General features: G+C 40.7%; 1 protein-coding gene across 2 annotated transcripts in view; it reads left to right on the top strand.

Moving 5' to 3' along the window:
• grik2 (glutamate receptor, ionotropic, kainate 2) overlaps positions 1-19,812 on the top strand; it is a gene marked incomplete at both ends in the record, with an annotated part of 312,879 nt that overhangs the window by 282,527 nt on the left and 10,540 nt on the right. Inside the window, 2 exons of one of the 2 annotated variants that reach the window (XM_083989928.1) lie at positions 8,484-8,734; positions 8,991-9,018. In XM_083989928.1, coding sequence (XP_083846054.1) covers positions 8,484-8,734; positions 8,991-9,018 — 279 coding nt within the window. The remainder of the gene's footprint in view (positions 1-8,483; positions 8,735-8,990; positions 9,019-19,812) is intronic. The other variant, XM_083989929.1, reaches the window with a different exon arrangement.

Here is a 19,812-nt window from a genome sequence, read left to right as displayed (position 1 = left end):
GTGCCAAAAACGAGATTTTACGTTTTTTGCTTTTTTTTTAAATTATGAAACTAGACACTTTAACACACCTTATGTGTAAATTTGGGGACTCTACGACGAGCAGAACTGAAATAGATGACGATCAAAAACTCATGACAGCTTTTGCCGAATCTGATAAAACGCTGTTTCCCCCTCTCTATACATTTACAGTCAACCTATTGTTCTTTGAAATGCCTTTTTCTCTATTGGATATTTTAGCATCTTGATCTGCACATGACCACTTCATTTCATTTCATTTCATTTCATTTTACTTCAATTCTAACTTTTGATTCAGTTGTCGTAATTGTCTTGACTGTTTTATCTGAAGGCTTTACATTTTCACTGCAGAACAAGAACAACATGTGCACACACATGTACAAAAAAGAATACACTGTGGCTCTACAAAAATCGTCAAAAATGGTCTAAATTGCCGGTACACTTGACTAAAACTTTGGAAAGGAGCGCGGCACTCAATGAGTTAATGGACACTGAGTACATGAGTACTCACTATAAATACACCAGACTTGGCACTGCTGCTAAATTTCATCCGTAGTCATAAAAACAGATGACCGATAGATAACAAAATAAGTAGATTTACATGATTGCAGGAGGATTGAACATGATTTGTGTTATAAAAACATACAATTACATTGGACATGATTCCCTCCTTCTTTCTGGCTTCAAACATACAATCTCAGAACTATTATAATAGTCACCAGCTGCACCTGTGACAATTAACTTAACTCTGTAATTGTTATGCTCACTGCTCGTTTGACGTTTGGTGTCTCTTGTTAGCTTGATCTTGCTGTGTATGTTTGCTTGTATTTGTGCTACTGCTTTCCTGACCGGGGCATCCTTGAAAAAGAGATTGTTAAATCTCAATGGATCCATAAAAAATAGTTTTGCACAATTTGCACCAATCACAGCAGCTCGAACATCATTAAATTGGCCTCCATGTAACAGAGCAGCAGTGTTGCAAAACTTGAATTGAACTGGAACCTGAGCTTGAACTTTGAATTCATTTACTCTCACTCATTGAGGTTTTTACAGTAAGTGTGTGACAATTTCTGCTCTGTGTTTTATTTCAGGTCAACCCGTAGGTTCACAGTTTATTGTCGTAGCATAAAAGCACATACAACAACATTTTGTTGTGCATTCTCCTGTAGCAGCAGCTATTAAAATGTTAAAAACATAAAGTGCAGCACAAGAGGTCAACATCAGGGCTCTCAATAAGTAATTAAATATCAACAATATTCAAACATAAAATACAGCAAAAGGCAGTATCAATCTGGACATCATCATAATTTATAACATAAAAAATAATAGTAACAATTCAGTGTTGCCCATGCTACTATTGCACTTGCCCGTGTATATTGTTTTTTTGTACATGTGTGTGCACATGTTGTCCTTGTTCTGCAGTGAAAATGTAAAGCCTTCAGTTAAAACAGTCAAGACAATTACGACAACTGAATCAAAAAGTTGAATTGAAGTAAAATGAAATGAAATGAAGTGGTCATGTGCAGATCAAGATGCTAAAATATCTAATAGAGAAAAAGGCATTTCAAAGAACAATAGGTTGACTGTAAATGTATAGAGAGAGGAAAACAGCGTTTTATCAGATTCTCTGTGTTATGGTTCAGAAATGAGAAAGTGCTATCAAGTCATCTGTAATTATAACTGGACAAAAACAAAACAGTGAAGATAAAAAAAAAATATTCCCTATTCATCACAGCACTTTAATCTGCTGTATCTGCCCCAGCGACCACACCACGCTGGTGCTCTGGGAGTGTTTGCCCTCCACACATCATTTTCCCCTCTTTTTTTCCTCTTTAAGCTGTTTTTTTTTTCTTTTTTTAGCAGCATCGAAGAGAGAGGGAGAGAGAAATCCCAGAGCTGAGAGACTCTGTGTTTAAAATGTCACGAGGAAACTCCCTTTAGTTTCATTTTGTTTCCTACATCACAGCTTTCATTCCTCTGTTTCTTACAGTGGCTGTATGAAGCTGTACGTTACTTCTCGCCCTCTCTTTTTCCGTTGTCTCTCTCCCTGATGTCTATCAATCTTCATTTAGCTTCATTAGCTGCATTAATCAGATGGGGTGAAGGGGAAGTGCCTGCTGCTGCTGCTGCTGCTGCTGCTGCTGCTGCTGCTGCTCTGCCTCCGCCTGCTGGGCCGTTCAGCTCCACCTCGTAAACAGGAAGGAAGTTCTATAGAGTTATTCATTAAAACGTCCTCTTTGATATATACGGTGCATAAAATGAGAAAAGCTGGAAACGACATGAGATCAGACTTAAGCGATTAGACCTCGTTGTGATATTGCTGTTTTTATGTGTGTGAGTGTGTGAGTGTGTGCAGAGTGAAGACTGGTCATTAAACGCGGTGACTGAGGCTCCTGATGTGACCCAGAGCAGATTGTCAGCTCATTGGACGGATCCACAGTGAGATACACTCAAGTGGTTCTGATGAAAACCCGCAGAAATCTAGCAGCTTAACCAGTCGACGTGTTGAACCTCACACAGCAGCTGCACATTACAGTGTCTTCATGTGGCTCCTAGCAGGAAACTGTTACAGTCAGCACATTGTCTGTATCTGCTCTCATTAGATTTAATCAGCACCAAATATCATTATCAAGTTAGATTCAAGTCGAGCTTATGGTGAGTAAAAACAAACTGCATGTTCGTAAAGCAGAATCCATGTTACTTAAAGGGATAGTTCAACATTTTGGCAAACTGGCCCATTGCCATAATCCCTATAGTCTTAGCAGTAGGTTCGTTACCTTTAATTGTCGGTGCAAGCTATTTTTAGAACGGCGGAGCAGAGCCGCAAGCTGCTCAGAGCTACGATACGGAGGCTCATGGGATTTCTTGGTTTCCCTCATCAAACTCATCAAATACACATCTGCACATTCACCACGCTATGAGATAATAACAGAACATTACCAGACAGAGTTGTTTTAGAGGGAAATTCATGCAAAACCACTGATGCACGTTGCCTTCAGGGACAGTTTTTCAGCAAGCAGTCTCTCATTTACCTCTAAAACAACACCATCTCGTAACTTTGGTGAATGTGTGGTGAATGTGCAGGTCACAACTTGTCCACCAGAGCGTTGTGGAGTTGTTGGATTGTGTATTTGATGAGTTTGATGAGGGAAACCCAAGAAATCCCATTAGCCTCCGTAGCGTAGCTCTGAGCAGCTCGCCGCTCTGCTCCACCGTTCTAAAAATAGCTTGCACCGACAATTAAAGGTAACGAACCTACTGCTAAGACTATAGGGATTATGGCAATGGGCCAGTTTGCCAAAATGTTGAACTATCCCTTTAAAGTAAACATTGACATGTATTTGTTGTTCATTCATACAATGAAGAAAACAATCCACCTGAAAAGTGTATGGAAAAAAGAGATTTAAACACATTTTGTTCTTTTTTGTTCTGTTTTTCTTCACACTGATTAGTCGCCATCAGACGTCAACAAAACAAAAAAAAAACTGAATTATTTAGAGTCAGACATATAAACACCTGCCAGCCAAAGTACTCAACCCCTCCTCTGTGGTCGTTTCCTCTACAGTAGGTGGTGGCCATAATGACACACACACACACACACACACACACACGTACACAAACAGATTCACAAGGTGAAAACAACAGCAGCCCCGCTGTCGAGGTTGGTAACAAATCTCCTGATGCAGAGCGGGAGCACAGAGAGCAGAATTGCTCTTGGTCGACTAGAAAAAAATAAATGTTCTCAGCGCCGGGTTTTGCAGCACATTTAAATTTCAAGCTTTTTTTTTTTTTTTTTCCCTCCATTCAGAGACAATGCATTAGGGATCGGTGTGCTATTACTCTGCTTTGATCTTGCAGATTACATCTGTGTGCGCCCGGGTTCAGTATGGCCTGTCACTTCGCTCTGCACTCGTTCCTGAATTGAAGGATTAAATGCGGCTTTTATGGGCAACACATGCACAGACCTGTTTTTCACATTCCTCCATCAGACTCAGACTCAGGGGTCTCAGTCCTCAGTCCTTGACATCTGATTGATGTCACTGATGGGTCACCTCACCTTGTTTATTCTCACATTAGATAGCATCAATGTCAGTGACAGCGGTCAAAGTCCACGACTCAAGGAGCCATGGTCATTTTCTGTGGCCAGTTATGAGATGTGTGGTCGTCGTAAACACAACAAACATATTAAACATACTCAAACTCATCTTTATCTCACCCTACAGCTCTGTTTCCAAGTAGAGACTATTTATACTTAAATGTAACAGCACCAAAAGTGTAATATGCAGAGTAAAAGAAAAAATATTCCAGTATAGTAGGCTACAGTTATTCAAAAAATACATCATCAACGCCTTGTGACCATGTAAATAGTTAAATTAGAGGGACTGAATACAGCACCATGATCACCACTAACGCATATGTCATTTATAGGAAGCTGATAAAAACAAATTAAATGTATTTATATTAATATTAATGGTCACAGCTTGTTAATGCTGCAGCACCTGAGGACAGGTGGTGTATGTATGTTTATATGTCAAAATTGATATCATTTAATTTCAGAAAATTATTGACCATCCAATCAAGACAAGACAGAATAACATCGGTGGCCTTCAGGCTTTACTGGAAAATACAATTGGATATCGTCCACATAGAGGTTGATATCAGTAGGCTATTATATCTACACATGATTTGTGCCAAACGTAGACTGTAAAGAGTAAATACCAGGTGAAATAGAAAACGACTCCTTTGTGATTTAACTTAAAGCAACTACAAATAACTTTTAACTGGATATGCAAAAGTTGTTGACCTGCTATGAGATAATAACAGAACGTTACGAGACAGAGTTGTTTTAGAGGTAAATGCAGAGACTGCTTGCCGAAAAACTGTCCTGGATGGGAACGAGCATCGGCGGTTTTGCATGAATTTACCTCTAAAACAACTCTGTCTGGTAACGTTCTGTTATTATCTCATAGCGTGGTGAATGTGCAGGTCACAACTTGTCCACCAGAGCGTTGTGGAGTTGTTGGATTGTGTATTTGATGAGTTTGATGAGGGAAACCAAGAAATCTCATGAGCCTCTGTAGCGTAGCTCTGAGCAGCTCGCGGCTCTGCTCCGCCGTTCTAAAAACAGATTGCACCAACAATTAAAGGTAACGAACCTACTGCTATGACTATAGGGATAATGGCAATGGTCCAATTTGCCAAAATGTTGGACTATCCATTTAAGGAGCCTGAGTGTTGTTGGGTTTTTTTTTAATCAAAACCACACAACAACAGTCGGAAAAACAGAGGAAGTGTGTTGTCCATTGGTCTGAGGATGAAACCACTGCTGGACACGTGACTGGTGCCAACATTGTTTTTCAGATGGCTAATTAAGAGGTTGCGGTCGAGTGCATCAAAGTGTGAGTTGAGGTCGAAGAGGATTCAGATGGAGTTATAGATCTGCCTCAGTGACAAACACACTCTCTGTGTTCATTTCCTCAACACAAGACAAGACAGAAAATAAAACCTTGAAGTATCGCAGCCAAAGCCGGGCGCTCACAAAAGCCATCTGGCTCTCTCAGTGTGGAAAAAATAATGTCGGCTGGAGGATGCACTGTGTATTTTTTTTTTTTTTTTGCAACTCAAATATAAAACCCATTTAACAAAGGGTTCACTACTGTGGCTTTATTTTCCCAGTCACTCGGTCAGGAGGCATCAGATCGCTCACCCATTTCATGCTCATGTGAATATGGGTTACAACACTTGCCAAAAAAAATGTGTCTGGCACCGAGCAGCAGAGGTCTTGACTGCATCGCACATTGCTCATTTTCATCCCACCCATGACATCACAGCTGAGTTTTTTTTTTGCTTTTTTTCTTTAGTTTTTTTTTTTCTCCCATTTGTTTTGATCAAGCAGAGTGGGCCCAGTTTCAAGGCTGCCTGTTTTTCTTTGTGGCAGCGAGTGATTTATCTGACAACACGTCGGCTGGCTTGTTGTTCCACTCACACGCAGCTGAAGGGAAGGTATCTACTGTAGATGACAACGAATAACAAGGACCGGAGTGCAATTCACATCCAGCCATCACCATGGTGATAGATGCTTTTTTTTTTAAAAACACGGCCGCCGCACAGCTTGGTCTGAAATAAAGAGTCAGATACCAGAAGCCCTTGGGCAGAGATGAAGGACAGAGGAGATGTTGAAGAGTGTGAAGGCGGCCTTGTGACTGCAGCAGCTCAAAGCTTCACACACTTTAACGTTGTCACTTCTGTTGTCCACTGAATAATGTCGTTGCTAAACCGGCGGCTCTGCGTCCTGACTGCTAATCACACAGATTGCCACTCCACCAATGATAATGTTTTCTAATCTAAACATGTTTTTCCCCTCCTGTGCTCCAGGGAGAGTTCATTCTAAGTGTTTGTGATAATAGGTGTTTTTTTTCCTCTCTCTTTTTTTAATTAGTCAAGCTGCATTAACATCCTGATTGCAGTATATTGGCTGTACCATGGGGAGGTTTGGGGAATTGGGAGTCTGGCAGGATTCTGCGTTTTTTTTTTTCCCCCTTACAAGGCTTTACCCGTCAGGTTTAATCAGGGATCTCAACGTATGACTGGTTTTGATCAGCGGAGCAAGGGGGAAGGTGCTGGAGTGCTTTATCTGAGTGGTAGAGACGAGGATTAGAGGTGCAGAGGTTTGCTGCTGGAAAAACTGAAAAAGAGAAGGGGAGAATTTTTTTTCGCCAGGCGCTCTGCAGACAGACGTCTGACACGGGAGCGTTTCACCGCTCGCTTTGGGGATGTGGACGTATTAAAAGCGGGGAAACAGCTCACAGTGAAAACATTAGGACACATTAAGCATGGCAACAGGTTTTTAATTAGGCAGCTATACAGGTGTAACGAGTGGCACCACGAGCCCCACAGATGTAGTTTAGGTTTATTAGTTGAGTGTTGTTGGGCCTGTGGTGACAATGGAGCGGTTGTACCAGACATTAGCATGAATAATTTACAACATAAAACGTGCACAATAAAACAAAGTGGAATGTGTTGAATGCTCAGTGGAGTCTAATGGAGGCTCCATGAAACACACAAACACAACAGTCAAGTTGACTGATGCAGATGTGAAGAGGTTTACAGCTCTTCAGGTTACATCTTTAATACAGGAACATAATCAGCTTTAAAGGGGACATATTGTGGAAATATCACTTCCTGGAGGCTCTTTAACATATATCTGGGTGTTTGTCTTGCCTTCCGGCCCCTAAAATCTAAGAATTGACAAAAAATACTGTAATTTTCAGGCTCCCGAGGTTGAAATCCATGTGGTTTTACAAGCTGTTCCCTCAGTTGTCCGACAATGATGTCATTAGTTTTCGAATTTGCATAATACCACCAGTACCAGTAGAGGGGGCGGGGCAAGCAGTGGCTCATTTGTATTTAAAGGGACAGGCACTGAAACCAGCCATTCTGAACAGGGCTGTTCTGAGAGGATGAAAAGAGCTGTGATGTTTGATCCTTGAGGTATTTTGACCGAAGTCTTTAAGACACCTGGGAACTATTTTTAATTTGTGGAAAAGGGGCAGAATATGTCTCCTTTAAATGAACAAAGCAGCAATTACTGAAATAATCAGAAAATAGAGTTTATAATGTAAAGACTCAAAAACATAGCATAGCTGAAGAAATAATAGATAAACAAGTCATAATCTGCTGTGGCTTGTTACTGTTTACTATGGCACTTGTCGAACTTTTGTATGGTGGGTTAGGACGACCCACAGGTGGCTGAGGAGACGGATGGTGTTTAGTTTGTTCGTTTGTTTTGTTATTGTTCAGTTTACAGTTACAGGTGCAGCTCTGGGAGATGGGACTGGTTCTGTTTGGATTTTAGTCATTCACAGGCATAAAGAGCCGCCCTCTTATTAAAGCACTTTGTCAGTTGCAGGAATTTTTTTAATGGGTTGAATAAAAAAAACAAAAAAAACCCACTAACACTGGTACTGTATAGGTGTGAGCTAAAGTGTCTCAGCTGAAATACACAGTACAGTCAGTCTTCACAGATTCAGAGTCAATATACAAACCAGAATATAAAAAAAATAGTTATGAATATTGCAACTGAATCCATCATTCCCCGATTTACAGTTTCTCTATGACCCAAAGCTTTTTGTTGCTCTCCAACGCTTCATCACGCCTGAGTACGTACAAATGTTATAAATATTCTCTTTCAGTAAAATCCATCTATGTGTAAAACAGTGTTTGATTGCACACTGGAGCCCTGAGGAAAAATACAACTGTTTTATGTCTATACAAGTAATTTGTATTTTCTCACAACGCTGCTTTTCCTTCATTGTCTGGAGAGCGGGGAAATATCACAAAGATGCTGCTTGAATTTGATCAAAAGCAGTTTTTTAGGTGACAAAAGACGAAGATGAAGACGCTGCAGCATGGTTCAGTCATGATTCTGCGCTCGCCTCACGCTGACCCGGTGTGTTTTGGTCCTTCAGGCTCTCCGTACAGAGATAGGATCACTATTGCCATCCTGCAGCTCCAGGAGGAAGGGAAGCTGCACATGATGAAGGAGCGGTGGTGGCGAGGAAACGGCTGCCCGGAGGAGGAGAGCAAGGAGGCCAGCGCCCTCGGCGTGCAGAACATCGGAGGGATCTTCATCGTCCTCGCCGCCGGACTTGTCCTCTCGGTGTTCGTGGCCGTGGGGGAGTTCCTGTACAAGTCCAAACAGAACGCACAACTTGAAAAGGTAAGAAAACACCCGCGACACCGATGTCTCCTATAAAGCGATAAAACGATAGCAGAATTTCTTACCATAACAGACACAGACGCCATGACAAGGCAGCGTCATGGCAGATAGAAAATAAATCTATAAATGTTAACAAAATGAAACAAAATATATTCATTTTTAAAAAAATCATTTTCTAATATATAATTTGTGGAAACACAGTGCTGTATCATCTGCAGTAAGGTAAGGGTTGGTTTTTCTGCATTTATTCACATAGGCCCAATGGCGACAACGAGATAAGAAACGTGAGGAATTCTGCTGTCACCATGGATCCAAGCTAGACTTTAACCACCATCTGAAATGACCCCAAGTGAAACTCCAGAAACTGTTTTCTATTGTAAAAAAAAAAAAGGAAAAAAGAAAAGAAAAACTTAACATGATCTAAAACTTACTATAAAAATACTGAATTGTGTTTTTTTTTTTTTTTTTTTTTGTTTCTTTACGACACTCCCGAGGGGGAAAATGGGAGAAACAACGTGAGGTGTGGTGGAGTGGAGCGCTGCTAGTGAAACCGTACAGTTGGAACATAGACGTGTTTTTGCGAATGTTTGCTCTGCTGCATGAGCCACCTCTTCAGCAGCCACTCACACACACACACACACACACATATACACACACCGCCCACGCCCACACCCACTGTCCATTTCCACTCTGCCTTCCTTCTGCCTTTACTGTTTCCGTCCTCACTGTTTCTGTCCGTGACTCTGAGCTCACGTTAAATCTAGATCAGTTGAGGTGAAGCTGAAGTTTCCCAGCAAACACTGTGACGCTGGATAGTCGCTGATCTACCGACCTGCACCACTGAAGAAATACAACTGTTACAATACAATAAAATACATGAATAAATCAGTTCCTCTTTAAAGGGATAGTTCAACATTTTGACAAATTGGCCCATTGCCGTAATCCCTATAGTCATAGCAGTAGGTTCGTTACCTTTAATTGTCGGTGCAAGCTGTTTTTAGAACGGCGGAGCAGAGCCGCGACCTATGGAGGCTAATGGGATTTCTTGGTTTCCCTCATCAAACTCATCAAATACACAATCCAACAACTCCACACAGCTCTGGTGGACAAGTTGTGACCTGCACATTCACCACGCTATGAGATAATAACAGAACGTTACGAGATGGAGTTGTTTTAGAGGTAAATTCATGCAAAACCGCTGATACGCGTTGCCTTCAGGGACAGTTTTTCAGCGACCAGTCTCGAAAACAGCTCCGTCTCGTGCCAAAATGTTGAACTATCCCTTTAAAGACGTTTATGGTGTTCAGTATGAATCTGCAAATATGGATTATAACACATTATAGTCCATTGAAATAAATGCACCATAGTTTGTATTATAGTAATATTACATTACACATGTACCTGTCACAAGTAAACATAGTGTACAATGAACATATGATATAATTTATTTGGACATTTTTTATTTCTGACATAAAAAGAGCATTTATCAATAATTTTATATGCAGCACCCTGTTTGTAAAATAGATAATAGATTATATTACTAGATTTTAGGTTATACCAGCACTAATTGCTGCAGCATGTGTTGCTGTGACCTCCATCTCTCTTGAGTTTGCTGAAAGCTAAATTATATGTTCGTCTATGACGGACGGCATAAACTCTCTAAGTGGGTTGCAGCTATAAATAAGCAATAAAATTATAATATATCACTTGTAACATATAGTTTTCACCATCATAATCAAGAACAACCAGTGCAGAGGGAGGAGCATCCAAGCTGTGGACTGAATAGAGAAGCATTTATGTTTTTAATATAAAATAAAGCATTTTTGGGTCAATACAAGTTAAAACTGAGTTTGAGGCGATTCAATTCTTAATTTGATTTCACTTCTTATGAAGCTATTTCATACTCTGATAAATGTTTTTATACTTGTGTCAGTAAATATAATACGCATATTTAAACTATAATACACATACATTATTTACTATGTAGTATCTTGCGTACCATTGTAAATATGGCATCAAAATGAAAATAATGCTGGTAGTCCTGCATATTACTTTGAAACGCCAAATTAATCCAAAACCCATATACTGTATTTTTTTGAAAGATGACTAGTTTGAAATCTTTGAGGACAGTTTCTAACTGTAAAACATGAGTCCTGAGCCGGTCCTCTGCCTCTCATTATGTCTGATTGCATTGATTTTGGCTCAGCCCAGTGACCCTGTATTGATGCAACAGACACTCCTGTTGTGTTATTATATTATAAGAATCCACTCAACACACAAAGATATGGATGCAGATTCAGATTCAACAAATATAACCTTTAAAAACAAGTTTAAATTAAAAATGTAAAACTGCAATAAACCTGGAATCATTCTGTGTCCAGTTCCTTGCACATAATCGACCGAACAAATAGATTTCATTTAGAGGCGAAATAAAAAAAATTAGATAACATCAACAAACCCGAAAGTTGTTACCAAACGTGTCCACAGAGAGTTTCAGGTTAAAGCGCAGTGTGATGCTGCACAGTGTGACGAACCCTCGGTGTGGGTGAATCACTGGTTAGCGGTGGTATTAAAGCTGCATTATACGGAGCTCAGGGGGTTCATCGTTCGCTCTTTACCCTCTCATTGTCTTTGGTGCATTAATGTGTGTGCAGGATCTTTAATGCACCGCTGGCAATAAGGTGATTAGCTGCTCCTTTACCTTGTTATTGTCACTGTCGGTGTCAATCTGCCCCTCGTGTGCAGGAAAAGACTCCACGTATCGGCGGTCGCCTTATTGCCGGTGGTTCATCACATGAGAGTGTGTGTGTGTGTGTGTGTGTGTGTGTGTGTGTGTGTGTGTGTGTGTGTGTGTGTAGGATCTTGCACCAGGGCAATAAGCATCACAAGCACCCCCATTAAGTGCACACAACTTAAACGACACCTTATTACCTGAGGACACATTAAGGTTAAATGCACAAAGTGGACCACCGAGGTGTAGAGGTATGAGACGTATTGATATTTCTTCAGTTTGGTGCCGGGGATCACGTCAGCGTCAGTGCTACAGATTAAAAATGTTTGCTGGGATGATTACTGATATTATTATTTTTTACATTAGTTAAAGGGATAGTTCAACATTTTGGCAAATTGGCCCATTGCCATAATCCCTACAGTCTTAGCAGTAGGTTTGTTTAATGGTCAGTGCAAGCTACTTTTAGAACGGTGGAGCAGAGCCGTGAGCTGCTCAGAGCTACGCTATGGAGGCTCATGGGATTTCTTGGTTTCCCTCATCAAATACACAATCCAACAACTCCAAAACGCTCTGGTGGACAAGTTGTGACCTGCACATTCATCACACTATGAGATAATAACAGAACGTTACCAGACAGAGTTGTTCTAGAGGTAAATTCATGCAAAACCGCTGATGCGCGTTCCCATTGGGGGCAGTTTTTCGGTAAGCAGTCTCTGTATTTCCCTCTAAAACAACTCTGTCTGGTAACGTTCTGTTATTATCTCATAGCGTGGTGAATGTGCAGCTCACAACTTGTCCACCAGAGCGTTGTGGAGTTGTTGGATTGTGTATTTGATGAGTTTGATGAGGGAAACCAAGAAATCCCATGAGCCTCCGTAGCGTAGCTCTGAGCAGCTCATGGCTCTGCTCCACCGTTCTAAAAACAGCTTGCACCGACAATTGCAGGTAACAAACCTACTACTATAACTATAGGGATTATGGCAATAGACCAATTTGCCTTAATGTTGAAATATCCCTTAAAAATTCAGATCATGCACTCACAACCTGAGCCTAATGTGTGTAGGTTTGTATATTTAACACTGTACAGAGTTTTAATGGAGGATAGTGTCTTATTTTGAAAGGTTAGGTTTAGTTGTATTGACAGTGACATGCTGACACTCGTTTTCATGCACAAATGCCACAACCTGTCATGTGTTATGCACTCTGCAGTGTAGACATGCCTTTGATCGGAGCGTACGAGTGTGCAATAATTAACACTCTCTCACTTGTTTGCTTGAAATTGCACAAATAATTTAACGTTGAGCATTTAGACAAAATAGCACCACTCGGCTCCAATGCATCAGAGTTGGAGGACCGGTTTGAAGATAGCATGTTCTGATATTCACCAACCCGCCCTGGTGACTGAGAACCCGTCTGAAAAAAATATTCAGGCCATTATTCAGGACCAAAGCTTCGGCGCTGAAACCCGGCTTAATTAAATTCTTGGAAGTGGGTTATCAGCTGTGTGGAGGAAGTTTAATTTCTGAGTCTCCAGACTCTACAGAGGCCTGTGAAGTCCACACAGCTACACAACTACACAGCTACACAACTACACAACTGCACTCTCACTCTGAGCTCGTCCGTACAGTTTTTCTGCTGACGCATGTTCGACAGCTTTTACTCGGCTGTCGGTGATAAACCGCAGCGGGAAAACACAGTAGGACGGCTACAGTCTGTTCTATAGATACAATTAAAATGTGTGTTGTTGTTGTTGGACAGTCTGTGGATAGGTCCACTTCCTCTGCATGCCGCCGCTGCACTGTTAGCAAGATTCAGTCGTGATGATCCAAACAGATTTTTTTTTTTTTCCCAGGAGACGACTTCAGCTGCCATTTTCACAAACCCACCCAACACTTATCAACACTGTTCAAAGTGCAGCTAAACATCTGTTGTCCAGATGTAGCATGGACCTCACACAAGGGAACGATCAGTTCAGTTGAGGCAACAGAAACACACGACTGCTGCTCGGCTTCACCAAAACCCTCACATTATTACTTCATGCTTGGCTGCATTAAGGACACACGGCTTCCTGCGTCGTCCAACAGGAATATGATTCACTCTGGAATTACATTCTGACCGGGATGTAATTCCTGTTGGACAATTTCTATTTTTATTTCTGTTTTTTTTTTTTTTTGTTTATTTGTTTTGGCTAACCCTCCTGCTGACCAATCAATATGATCATCTATAATCATAAGTGTAACAGTTAAGAAACCATAATACCAGAACTAAACAGCCCTGTTGTTACTGTTGTCAGTCATTGTGGTTGTGAATATCAGAAGTAGCTTTGACACAATGATGTGTTCAGTATATAGAAATAAAGTCGAAAAGTATTTGACACACACATATATTGTAAATTCTCAAATAAAAGCCAGATCTTAAATAGATGTCGGTCTCCTGTACTGACCGGCTCATATCGGATATTTACAAAAGTCCAAACACTAAACTCACCTTCATCTTAAATTAAACCCAAATACAGATTTCAGAAACGTATCAGGACTAATCTGTGAACATGAACGATGTTGTTTATTCTTACTGTGAAAATCAACCAGATATTTTCTCTCATGTACTTAAATAACCACCTACTTTTTATTAGATGGGCTTGTTTTTCTCACCACGAGTGTCGAGTGTCAAGTTGAAAATGTGGTGCTGAGCATCTCCTTGTTGTGTTTCACATGCTCGACCGTGCGCACCCTGCAATCTGCATTTCCTAACTACTCATTTTCTGTAACAGTAGAAATAGCCTTTATATATATACATGTATATATATATATATATATACAGTATGAGCCATAATGCAGCCTCTGATACAGGAGAGAAACTGTTTAAATAGTGTTTTTAAAGGTTAAATCCACATGTAAACACCGGATGTACGTTGTTTTTGAGATTATTGCATTTATTAAACAGACTGCAATACCACTAGATGAGAGCACTGTCGAATTATACACTTGTTAATTTAATTCAACTTTTAATAAAAATAAATAAATAAATAAACATTTGATAACTTTAAAAACTACAGATTTCTGCAGGTTTGTCATTTTGCATCACCTGTCCAGACTATGAAACTTCTTTTTGCTCTCATTTTCAGTTGGACCCTCCCTTTTTATCATTATTATTATTATTATTTTATCACATTTCATCATCACTGCTACATTTGTGAAATATGTGTGTTTGCCTTCAGATCCATAGATAAGAAGAGAGATCCATGTTGTTTCTGTGCAGCTAAGACAGAGGAAGCTGTGAGAACTAAAGACTGGAAACTATAAATAACCAGCTCCCATGAAGTGAATTCAAAACTGTCATAAGTTCTGTCTAGAAACGATTCCAGGTGTAGGAGGAAGATAACATGTTCCTCAGTTAGCGACTGCAATACAAGAAGTGGATCTCTGCAAAAACAAAAAAATGTAAAAACAGAAAGAGACACACTTTAAAGTTTTGTATAATAATTTGTTTTTCTTTGTACGATGCACAACGAGTTTGAACTTAGAGTCACCTGCTCAACCAGACTCAGGTGATAGATGCAGCCAGGGACCAGTCATCATCACTGTTTATATGTATATTTGTAATACAGTTAAATCAAATATAACAGGTCTGTATTTTATATATATTTAAAACATGCACTAGATAGATCATGAATGTGCAACAAACAAATGATTTTGACTGAAACCAAAGTTTGAGGTAGAGAGATAGATCACTTCTCACTGGGATTGACAAAGAACATTGACCAATCAGATCCCAACCTGTGAGGTGAGTCTTATCATGTGAGCTCATCCTGACATCTCAGAAAATGTCAGATCAGTTTTTCAAGGCGATAATATTATATGCATTACTTTAATTTAGACTTAAAAAAAACAAAAACAAAAACTCCTCTACAAAAAGAACGTCTAATTCCAGGGACACAGGAAGATGTGCATTTTTATGACTAAAACATGAAATCTTGTGTTTATAATCTGGTCACTAGGAGTTGATCACATTTTGGTATAAAAAAAAGAAGCGTTTTAATGTTTTCATGTTTTTCTTAATTGCCCCTATGTGAGTGTTTGAGGTTGTTTGTTTCCATGTGATGACCCGTCCAGGCTGTGAACTGCCCTCATGGATGGATGGATGGAGGTGGGGTCTTTATAAAAGTATAAGAAAATTCAAATAAAATCACTAAAAATAAAACATAATTGCCAGACTCTGCCTTTAAACCTGTCAAGACCTACCAACCTGGTCGCCTTCTGCCCCACAGATCAAATCTGTAAGTAAACGCTGGAGACAGTTTGATGCTTTAATCATAAAATGCATAATTCTTTCCATGTTCAACCTCCTGTCAATGTCAGTTTGGTCATTTTTTTGAAGGTTTGAACTGAACAAGAAACAACATGTGAGGACGACAGCCTTGGAGCTGCAGAGGAAATTCTCTCTGTCGGCTTCTGTGTTGTTGTTCGTGCAGCTGTAACAAAAAAAAAGTATAGAAAGTATATGACTCATCCCAGGTGTTTGTATAATCGACTGTGCGTTTTTTTATGATGGATGGAGATAGTGAAAGAGAAAGTGTGTTAGATTTAGAACTAAATGATTCTTGTAAATACTTCTTTAAAAAGGAAACTTTAAAGGCGACTTTACCTCAGAGGGACTCATCTCTTTGTCATCTCCATGCCGGTCTGTCAGATTTCCATGATTACCATGGTTCTCCCCTTCCTCCCTCTCCTCCTCCTCCTCTTCCTCCTCTTCCTCCTGCTCCTCTCTTCCCTCTCCCTCCTTCAGCTCCTCCTTCGCTTCCTTCTCCCGCTCCTCCTCCTCCCACTCCTCCTCCTCCTGCTGCTTTTTCCTCTCTTCCTGCCTGCTGCTGAGGCTGCCGCAGACTAACCTGGCTCTCGGGGTGCAGGGACCACCAGCTGTGTGTGAGGAACCCATCTCATCAACACAGCACACACACACTCACACACACATACACACACACTTGCACGCATGCATGATGCATATGGATGAACACACTCATGCCAACGTAGAGGATATGTGTGTGTGCTGGAAAGGGAAGTGTAATGAATCAGGTGTTTGGACGGAGGCAGAGCTGCTGTTGAAGCTAAAACACTCAGATTAAAAAACTTCCACCTGACACACATCACAGCCGACCATCAAGACTCTTCCCATTCAAAAAGTTTCTCCTCTGGAAAACAGGATCTGCAGCATCTGCTGGCTGACAACACATTGGATATTGGACAGTCCTGCAAAATACTGGTTTTGTGCAATAACAATACTTCATTTTTTTTATAACCAATTCTAGTAGCTGTCAATAATACATGCAAAAGTACAGTACGGTTAGATGTTACATTTAGGTTATGCCTGATAGAAATGTGAAATTGATCACAACACCTTTGACAGATGTTAGCCAGCTGGGGTCTTAAAGGTTGAGTCTGGAGTTTTGTGACCAAAAATAAAAGCTAGACTTATACAAATGAAATCTGTCTTAATCATCACCTATGGGCTTCTAGTCCTGTGTGGTGGGGGCTGTGTCTGCAGCGCCCCCTCCCCCTGCCTGTATTTTGGTCTTTTGGTTTCTTTTGTTGTGCACGTGGACGTTTATGGGTGGAGAGCGAGAGATTTGGTGTTTTCTCTCCAGCCAATGACGGAGCTCAGCTGAAGCTACGTGCAACAGAGTAGGAGGGCTCAGGGCTGCTAGCCGCACTAGCTGTCTCTGATGCTAACGAGTGCTAGCATGTCTTTCACTCTCAGCAGCAGCAGGCAGGACCGCAAAGAAAAAGAAATACAGTCCGAGTGAAGCGCTGGAGCCGCGAGCCGATTTCCGACCGTCACCAACAACTAAAGCCTTGACTGGTAACAAGTATGAGGACCGTTGTGGTGAGCTAGCTCGATGCTAACTTCAGCTAGTGGTAGTGGTTAGCATCCGCCGCTAACACTGTCTTCCCAGCTCACCACAACGGCATAACAACATAACAGCGGAGGCTCCCGGTGTTGGTGACCGTCGGCTATCAGCCCACGGCTCCAGCGCTTCACTCGGACTGTATTTCTTTTTCTTTGTGGTCCTGACAACTGCTGCTGAGAGAGAGAGATGTGCTAACACTCGGTAGCATTAGGGACAGCTAGTGCGGCTAGCAGCCCTGAGCCCTCCTACTCTGCTGCTGTCAGGGGCAGGAGGCTACACAGCTTAGCCCGAGAGGAGGGGGCCAGTTTGAATGTTTTGATTACAAACTGCAACATACAAAACTCCAGACTCTACCTTTAAAGAGGATCTATTATGGCCGTTTCTTTTTAGTTTTCATCATTTGATTCTTGGTGTTTGTTAAAATAGATTTATAAACCTCACAGACCAATTCAACCTCTGACCAATCAGAGCACACGGGGGCTCCAATTAATCACTACCACAGTATGGCAACCAGAGGTAACGCTTGTTGACATTGGTTTGGGCCAGAGTCTGATCCAGAACCAGATGATGAAGGACCAGGATTCACCTTCACAAACTGGACTGGAGCCAGAAAAGAAGCTCACACCCACTGCCAGGCAGCGGGAAAACTATAGGGGAGAGGTGGAAATAATGAAGGAATTATGGCAAGCGGATTTAACATTTAAAAGCTAAGTTTGACTATCCGGAATTAACATTGTTGATCTTTCTGAATTGTTGTAATTACGTTTTGAATAGTTGGATTTTTCATTCAAGGTATCTGTAATTCAGTTTTGCAGAGTCAAAAAGAACATTTCAGATCCACAACTACGTTCTTCCCAGGATAAATGCACTTTTGCGTATTGTGTGTGGTGTTTGTCATTACAGATATCTACAATTCAGTTGCATATATCCGCTATGTGAATTACGGATATCTGTAGCTGAATTACGACTAGTACTAATTCCAGTTTGAGATATCTACAACTTAAGTTTTGATTAGGCGAAATGACGTTGTAGAAATCTCAAACTGGAATTAGGAATAGTCGTATTTCAGTTACAGATATCTGTAATTCACATAGCGGATATCTGCAACTGAATTGTAGATATCTGTAATGATAAACCCCATACACATGAATGGCAAAAGTGACATATTTTGTCCTGGGAAGAACGTAGTTGTGGATATCTGAAATGACAATTGTGGATAGGAGGAATGTAGTTGCGGATATCGGAAATACTCTTTGAGACTAGTCAAAACTGAATTACAGATATCTGCAACACATATCCAGTCTGGCTTTTTAAATGTTAAAATGGCTTGCCATAAGGAATAGACAGATACTCGGACTTAACGATCATGTCTACCGTCCTGCTGGTTTATGATGCTGGTAAACCTGAATGAGTTCTGTGCTCACAGGAACTGAAACTGAGCAGTTAAATTTACCTGAGCTCACGAGTTATAAGCATAAAAGTACTGACTGATATTGCAGGATTTATATATTTGCTTCCTACCAAAGTAACAAGGTCAGCAGCAACTTCATTAAGCATCTCAGATCCTCAATGATAACGCTGACAGACAGTCCACTGTTCGGCCATATTTACTCTTCAGAAAGAAGCACTGAGAAAATTGAGCACCTAATTGTGCGTTGTTGCTGAAAAGGCCTTCAAAGTGCTGGGTTTTTTTGTACTATAAAGTTTAGAGCAGTGAAGGAAACTGAAAAAAAACATATTTCTCTAGGTAATTGAGAGCACAACTTCTCAGTATGGTTTCAAAACTAAAAGAACAATTTATATGCACAAAAGGATACAGCAGACTGTAAGGAAAGGGAAACTCAGTAAAGTATAATAGGTCTTCTTTCATGCTGCGTTCAGACCAACGTCAGACTTAAAATGTCTGCTGACATCAGTGCAGAGGACTCGGGCCTATTGAATAAATGTAAGCGCACATTACTGGCTGATTACTTCATAACCTTTACTTTGTAATGGCCTTGACAAAAGATAGAAAGAGCTGCTGTTACTCAGCTGGACTTCCTGGATCATATTTCACTGCACCATTGAGCACCATCCTCACCAAAGACCACGTCATCTGTGTTGTTTTAGATGCATGGGGTAAAACAATAAGCATGTCTCACTGTCTGCATCTCACTTTTCAGATCCATTCACTGTGACTGTGGTCAGCCTTAAAGGGATAGTTCAACATTTTGACAAATTCACCCATTGCCATAGTCCCTATAGTCATACGGGGAGGTTTGTTACTGTACCTTTATTTGTCGATGCATGTTGTTTTGAGAGAGGCGAGCTACTCAGGTAACGGTACAGACAATAGTCGCCCGGGCGGAGTGATTTCAAAAGTGCAAGTAGGTCCAAGTATTTGCTTCATGTGTCGTAATGTTACATAATTATACATGATTATCTCATAGCGTGGTGAATGTG

This window comes from Trachurus trachurus (genome assembly GCF_905171665.1).
Source record: "Trachurus trachurus genome assembly, chromosome: 16".
Classification (NCBI taxonomy): domain Eukaryota; kingdom Metazoa; phylum Chordata; class Actinopteri; order Carangiformes; family Carangidae; genus Trachurus; species Trachurus trachurus.
Note: the sequence above shows the minus strand (reverse complement) of the source record. Positions and strands in the feature narration are given on the sequence as shown.